The 7571-nt window shown below is 43.2% G+C and overlaps 1 protein-coding gene across 2 annotated transcripts in view; it reads left to right on the top strand.

Moving 5' to 3' along the window:
- Positions 1–1091: 1091 nt before the first annotated feature.
- LOC106694348 (complement factor H-related protein 4-like) overlaps positions 1092–7571 on the top strand; it is a 10786-nt gene continuing 4306 nt past the window's right edge. The window contains exons 1-3 of one of the 2 annotated variants that reach the window (XM_023746076.1): positions 1092–1175; positions 6601–6745; positions 7330–7495. In XM_023746076.1, the coding sequence (XP_023601844.1) occupies positions 7466–7495 (30 nt within the window). In that variant the 5' untranslated portion in view covers positions 1092–1175; positions 6601–6745; positions 7330–7465. Of the gene's footprint in view, positions 1176–6600; positions 6746–7329; positions 7496–7571 lie in introns of those variants that run through there. The other variant, XM_023746075.1, reaches the window with a different exon arrangement.

A 7571-nucleotide genomic window follows, 5' to 3' on the forward strand; every position in this document is an offset into this window, starting at 1 on the left:
GAGATATCAGTTCTTACATTTTTAAATATTGTTCTCCATTTCATGGACTCCCTTTAGTGAAAAAGCTGTAACCTTTGCAATTCCTTTTTAAAATCAGTGTGGATAAACTTTCAGTTCTGGGAATCATTAGGGAAAGGAGGGTGTTTTTATATAAACACATGGGTCATATATCCAAGGACTACAGTCTTTCTCTAAGACTCACACTCTTAGTGTTAGTATTTCTGCTACGTAAATACATACATTACCTCTTACATTCTCAAATGGTGTTGTCCTTCAAATGATAGCATCATACCATGATAGTAGTGTAATTTAGTAACAGCCAGTGACATATCACAGTTAAAAATGGGTCAGACCAAAGGTTCCTAGCCTGTATTTAGAGGTATTGAATGGTAGGAGAAAGGATGTGTAAGGAAATCTATCCTTCATGTTATATAACTCTTCCAGGCCAGAACCACACTGATTCAGAGAGTTTTCACATGATACTACACTCATCCACACACTGATGGTAAAGTTTAGTCTTCCCGGAATGGGATTTTCTTAGTTGGATTCTACATGATACGGCATTAGAAACACAATGGTCACCTTTATTTTGTTTAGAACATTGTGACATGCCCATATTTGAGAATGCCATAGCCACAATCACTGGAAAACCATTTCGACTCAATGACACGTTGGACTACCAATGCCTGGATGGCTATGAAAACAGAGATGGAAGCACCAATGGTTCCATGGTGTGTGGTGAGGACGGCTGGCTCCACTTGCCAACCTGCTTTAGTAAGTATTTTGATTCCAGCATTTCCTTTTCCAAGAGCTGAAAAGTCTACATGTATGTTGTCCTTGCATGAGTGTGGGGATCTAGGGCATTTTGGACCACATGGTGGTTACCAGGTTTAAAATGCAAAAGAGGGACAATAATTCTTGTGCAGCTTTACATGAATAGTTTCCAACAAAACTACAATTTGTTCTTCAACATTTAAAATGTTCTTTTTCAGAATCTTCAGACAAGTGTGGGCCTCCTCCAGCGATTAACTATGGAGACATCACCTCCGTCCTATTGGAAGGGTACCTTCCAGGATCAAGAGTGCAATACCAATGCCAGGACTACTATGAACTCCGGGGTCCTCAATATGTAACCTGTAGTAATGCAAAGTGGTCCGAACCCCCGAGATGCATAGGTAAGTTCTCAAGATTCTTCTGGATCCTGAGACCATGAGGGTGATGTTGATGAGCTCGCGTGCGGTCTACTATTCATGCAGTCAGAGTCTAGAACTGTGCTCACCAACAGCTCTCCTGCTGAATATTTCACATCGGAGACTCATATGTAGGGCTATGAGCTTGGAGAATCCCTATGTGAACAATGATAAAGGTCCTTTAAACAGGAACATTCGAAGAGGCTGAATCTGATACATTAGCTGATCCCACTGTGGACCCCACCTGACTCATCCTCTCCTGTGTATGTGTCCCCTTCTGCGGGAGATCACAGCAAACCCAGTAAGTCCAGGACCTGAAATCAAAGTTAATATACCCAAGTCAGAATAGTCTAGAAATAGCTCCAAACTAGGTTATATAGAAAGGAAAATATTAAATTTCAAAAAAAATTCTAAATCTGAAGTTGAAATGATTGAGTAGATGGACAAGTCTAACACATGTCTCCCTGCACAAGCAAGACCTGCTCCCACAACCTTGAATAGAAAGCAGTCTTCATTACCTGTGGACATCAAATCAGTTCGGTTAAGGAGTTAAGACTTTATTTGAGTCTTGGAATTGAAATACGCAGAGAGCATTTAAGATCATCAAAGGCAACCTCCAACATCTTGTAAAAAATTACACAGACATATGGTCTATTAAAGCAAGGAGGTAAATTTTGCTTGGAGTAGTAAAGTTAGAAAGGGAAGATCAGAAAAAGTATTTTGGCAGGTGTGTGGCATTTACATAGTATATACTTCTGAATGTACTGGGAAACATTTCAAAACTTTTGGATATGAGGAGTCATATGTGTTATTCTATCATGTTTCATCATATAATAGTTAATGGGATGTGTTGGAACAGAACTTTCAGCTATGTCTAAAGCCTTATCAATGACAGTGATGGCTAAACTAGAATATAAAATACTTGCATCAAGAGAAGAGAAATAGGAGTCCATGATATCTTCAAATTTTGACATAAGAAGAGTTGAAATACTGCCATTTGCAACAACATGGATGGACCTTGAGAATATCATGCTAAGTGAAATAAGTCAGACAGAAAATATATGAACCATTGATTTCACTTATATGTGGGATATCAAATTGAAACAAACAATGAACAAACAATAAAAAGAAACAAAATCTCACAGACAAAGACCACACTGTAGTGGTTACCAGTAGTGCCCAGTGGGTGGGGCAGCAGTAGAGGATTAAAGAGGGTCAGATACATGGCAATGAAAGATGATTTGATTTTGGGTGATGGGCACACAATGCAGTATACAGGTAATGTTTCATAGAATTAAACATTTAAAGCCTATATAATATTATTCACCAATATCACTCCATAAATATAATTTTTTTAAAAGCAAATTAAAATTTTTAGCATGTATAAAGTTCTACAATGTAAGAACAGTTTGCCCATAGGAAAAAAAATCTGAAACTTTATTACAATACTAGAGGCCTGGTGCAGGAAAATTCATGCACTTGGGGGTGGGGTCCTTCAGCCCAGCCTGCACCCTCTCGGGGGCATGTCCACCTGCTGGCTTAGGCCCGCTCTCAGGGGATCAGGCCTAAGCTGGCAGTCAGACATCCCTCTGGCAGCCCGGGAGCCTTTGGGGGATGAGCGACTGATGGCTTAGGCCCGCTGCCCACAGGGATTGGGCCTAAGCCACAGTCCGACATCCACAGCACTGCCAAGGAGGCAGAAGAGGCTCCCACCACCACTGCTGCGCTCGCAGCCATCACCCTGGCTTGTGGCTGAGCGGAGCTCCCTCTGTGGGATTGCACTGACCACTGGGGGGCAGCTCCTGTGACAGGGTCATTCCCAGTCCTTCTGCCATTAGGGTCAATTTGCATAATACCCTTTTATTATATACTAGAGGCCCAGTGCACAAATTCATGCACCATAGGGGTCCTTTAGCCTTGCATGTGGGATCGGGCCAAAACTGGTTCTCTGACATCTCCTGAGGGGTCCTAGATTGCAAGAGGGTACAGGCCAGGCCGAGAGACCCCACTGGTGCACAATTGGCGCTGGGGAGGGATTCAGGAGGTTGGCCAGTCAGGGAGGGACTGAGGGAGGGCTCCAGGATGTGTCCGACCCGTCTCGCTCAGTCCTGATCGGCCAGACCACAGCAGCAAGCTAACCTACACTGACCACCAGGGGGTAGGGGTGTCTGCCCCCTGGTAGTCAGTGTACATCATAGCGAGCGGTTGAACGGCCTTAGCTTTGATTAGCATATTACGCTTTGATTGTTTGAACCGACAAACAGACGACCAGACACTTAGCATATTAGGCTTTTATTACATAGGAGGATATGAATGTTGCATACAGTCACATTGCAGAAGCAATAGACTTGGCCCACAATGATGTACATTTGCTCTTTCCTTATTTCATCCTCTAAGCTAGTCATTGGGTTGAAGGTTAATTTGTTCATAAAAGGAAAGATCACTAATTGTTTTTATTTATTTCTTCAATTTTCAGTTCCATGTGTAATATCAGAAATAATCATGAATGAAAAGAACATACAGATAAAAGGGAAAAATGACAAAACCTATTATGCAAAAACAGGGGATATCATCGACTTTATGTGCAAATCGGGACGCAAGGCGGTGACGTCAAAGGAGTCATTTCAAGTCATGTGTCTCGAAGGGACAGTGGAGTTCCCCAGGTGTGAATGAGGAAGCCCCGTGGCCCCAAATATGTGGCCAGTCCTACCTACTGCTCTTTGCCTCAAAGCCTGCCAGTCTTCTGGCATTTCCTGCTCTTTTCCACTGTATTTCAAAGGGCATAAAAGCAATATGTTAGCCTCCTTTTCAACTTAATCTTTTCCCAAAGTTGTTAACTCAACTATATCATTGCTTATACTTGTACCAAAAAAATAATTCTTCACTATCATGAGATTAGAATATTTGGCAATTGAGCAATAAACAGCAATGGACATAACAATGTGGCATTCTGCATATTCAATCAGATGTTCAACCAGTCAAACAAAATATGTAAGCTTAGAAGATACTGTAGGAAATCCTATATAATAAAGAGATAATATGCAAATTAACCATCACTCCAACACACAAGATGGCCGCCCCTATGTGGTCAAAGATGGCCAACCTCTGTGGACACAAGATGGCCTCCACAAGATGGCCAGCAGGGGAGGGAAGTTGTGGGCGATCAGGCCAGCAGGGGAGAGCAGTTAGGGGCAACCAGGCTCAGCAGGGGAGGGCAGTTATGGGAAACCAGGCCTATAGGGGAGGACAGTTAGGGGCCACCAGGCTGGCAACGGATAGCAGTTAGGGGTGACCAGGCCAGCAGGGGAGGGCAGTTGGGGGTGACCAGGCCTGCAGGGGAGGGCAGATAGGGGCGACCAGGCTGGCAAGGGAGAGAAGTAAGGGGTGACCGGGCCTGCAGGGGAGGGCTGATTGGGGCAATTGGGCTGGTAGGGGAGCAGTTAAGCATTGATCAGGCTGGCAGGGGAGTGGTTAGCTGGTAATCAGGCTGGCAGGCAGAAGCAGTTAGGGGCAATCAGGCAGGCAGGCAGGTGAGTGGTTGGGAGCCAGCAGTCTTGGATTGTGAGAGGGACGTTTGGCTGCCCTCTAAATGGGCAGTCAGACATCCTTCGAGGGGTCCCAGATTGGAGAGGGTGCAGGCTAGGCTGAGGGTCACACTCCCCCTGTGCATGAATTTTGTGCACCAGGCCTCTAGTAGTACAATAAAAAGTTATGTGTTAAAATTGCCCTTTCACCCTAACTGGTTTGACTCAGTGGATAGAGCGTTGGCCTGCAATCTGAGGGGTCCTGGGTTCGATTCCGGTCAAGGGCACATGCCTGGGTTGTGGCCTTAATCCCCAATGGGGACTTGCAGGAGCAACCGATCAATAATTCTCTTACATCATTGATGTTTGGATCTCTCTCTCCCTCTCCCTTCCTTTTTGAAATCAATAAAAATATTAAAAAATAAAATCACCCTTTCTGGTGTGGTTCAGTGGTCACAGAATTGGCCTGCAGGCCAAAAGATCTAGGGTTAGATTCCTGGTCAAGGGTATGTTCCTGGGTTGCAGGTTTGATCACTATCCCAGTTCAAGGATGTGCAAGATGCAAGCAATTGATGTGTCTCTCTCACATCAATATTCTCTCTCTCTTTCTCTCTCTCTCTCTCTCTCTCTCTCTCTCTCTCTCTCTCTCTCTCTCTCTCTTTCTTTCCTCCCCACTTTCCTACATTCTCTAACTGGAGTCAGAGGTGAATCTTGGACTGAAGAAGACTTGTTGTGAGGAAGAAAGGCAATTCTCATTGTTTCCACCTGTAGGGTTTGAACTGTTTGACAGAGTCGAAGCTTTGTTCTTCTATTTGACAAAAATAATCAGTTATTTTAAAGCTACAAATCTTAACTAATCTTGTCAATGAACAATTTCCCTGATCCTAAGTCAATATGGGAACTGAATTTCTGTTTTCTCATAACCCATTGTGAAAGCGCATGAAAACAAATTTAAGTCTCGTCCAATTGAAGCTCTGTGATAACTAGTCTTCAATCAGTATTTCAGCAGAAGTTTATTAGCCAAACTAGTTCTCTGTTTGGATTAGACTTTACACTTCCCATTTGCTCCATGGCGTGCCTCTGAATATGTTGTACCCTGAAAGAAAAGGTGCCTAGACTGGCCAGTGTGGCTCCATTGGTTAGATTTTGTCCCATGCACCAAGAGTTCATAGGTTCATTCCAGCTGAGGGCACATGCCACTGTTTTAACAGCACCATTTACTTTCATGGAGATGATGAGAGTAGGGAATTACAACTTATCTATGGATTTATGCCCACTTCTTTGGTCTCTTCAATTGATCCCTGGTAGGGGGTGTGCAGGAGGCGGCAGGTAGATGTTTCTATGTCCTTGTAGATGTTTCTGTCTCTCCCTCTGCCTCCTTCTCTCTCTACAGGGAAATAAAACATGTGGAAAATATTGAATGTGAAGAATGTGCTGAAATTCTTGGACTTGGTGGTGTGGTCAGTTGTGCGTTTACAAAAAAACAGTGCTGTCCTACAGACAGGAACGTACACTGTGTGAACACACTGGGTGGTGTCCATAGACCCCTAAGGACTGCAGTCGGGTGAGAGCAACGAGAGGAGGAGAGACCGTCACAGGGACATGCAGTCAGAGCTACTCCCAAGTGAATCTCCTGGTTAAGAAAGAACCACACCCATCCTCAAGAAGGTTTCACTTAAAGAAAATTGTTTTGTATCACTTTTGGATCCAGTTTATAACTTTTCTAAGGAAATTTGTACAAGTACATGTCAGGGAATGAAGTCAAGAAATGATTCACTGTGAAATCACTCACGAAAATTTACAGATATTCCAAAACTCTGAAATTTGATATCTACCAAGTGACCTCATCAACTAGCATCCATCCTGCTATTTCACTTAAATCCGAGGTCTCACTCACACTTGGTAAGGGCTCATTTGAAACCCCAAACAGCAGCGCTGGACGATCTGTGCTAACACACCCGGGGAGCCCCACCATGCAGTTACTAGTCAAGGTCATCCTCACCCTGTGGGTCTCCTGGGCTCGTGGACAAGGTGAGTTGAAACTGATGGGAATATTTAGCTCCTTCTTAAGTAGCATTTGACCTTTATCATGTGTCTTTAAGGTGTTTTTTTTAATCCTCACATGAAGATTGATCTTTCAATCCTCTCTCCGTGATCTTTAGAGTGAGAGAGGACAGCAGGGAGAAGGGAGAGAACGAGAGAGAGAAAAGAGTAGAAGGAGAGGGAGAAAGAAAGAGAAAAAAGGGGAGAGGGAGAGATAGAAAGACAGAGGAAAAAAGGTAAAGGGAGAGGCAGAGAGAGAGAAAAAATGGTAGAGGGAGAGGCAGAGAGAGACATCAATGTGATTAAATAACCATTATGTAGATAATGATTTCATGTTTGTATATATTGTGAAATGATCAGAAAACAAGTGTTATTCACATCATCTGAAGATTATAATTTTTCTTGTCCTAGAAAGCCTAATGCAATGAGTGTAATTAGGTGCATATGAGAATATAATTCATCAATGAAACAATGTATCTCTCATTACATTTTTATTAAGGCAAAACATTACTTGTACTGTGTTTTGTTTGTTTTAATTGCTAGTAAATCCCTGTGAATTTCCAAAATTAAAGCATGGACTCCTATACAAGGAAGACACATATAGATCATACTTCCCAGCACCGATAAAACAATGGTTTTACTATTCCTGCGATCAAAACTATGTGACTCCTCCTGAAACTGTCTGGCATTACATTACTTGCACACAAGATGGATGGACCCCGGAAGTGCCCTGCCTCAGTGAGTGAACCTCTCTGTGCTGTGCATGTAGCAATAGTTCAGAGTTCAGAGAGCAAACATGAGCACCGCTAAGTCT

Source organism: Myotis lucifugus, unplaced genomic scaffold (assembly GCF_000147115.1).
Source record: "Myotis lucifugus unplaced genomic scaffold, Myoluc2.0 scaffold_625, whole genome shotgun sequence".
In the NCBI taxonomy this organism is placed as follows: domain Eukaryota; kingdom Metazoa; phylum Chordata; class Mammalia; order Chiroptera; family Vespertilionidae; genus Myotis; species Myotis lucifugus.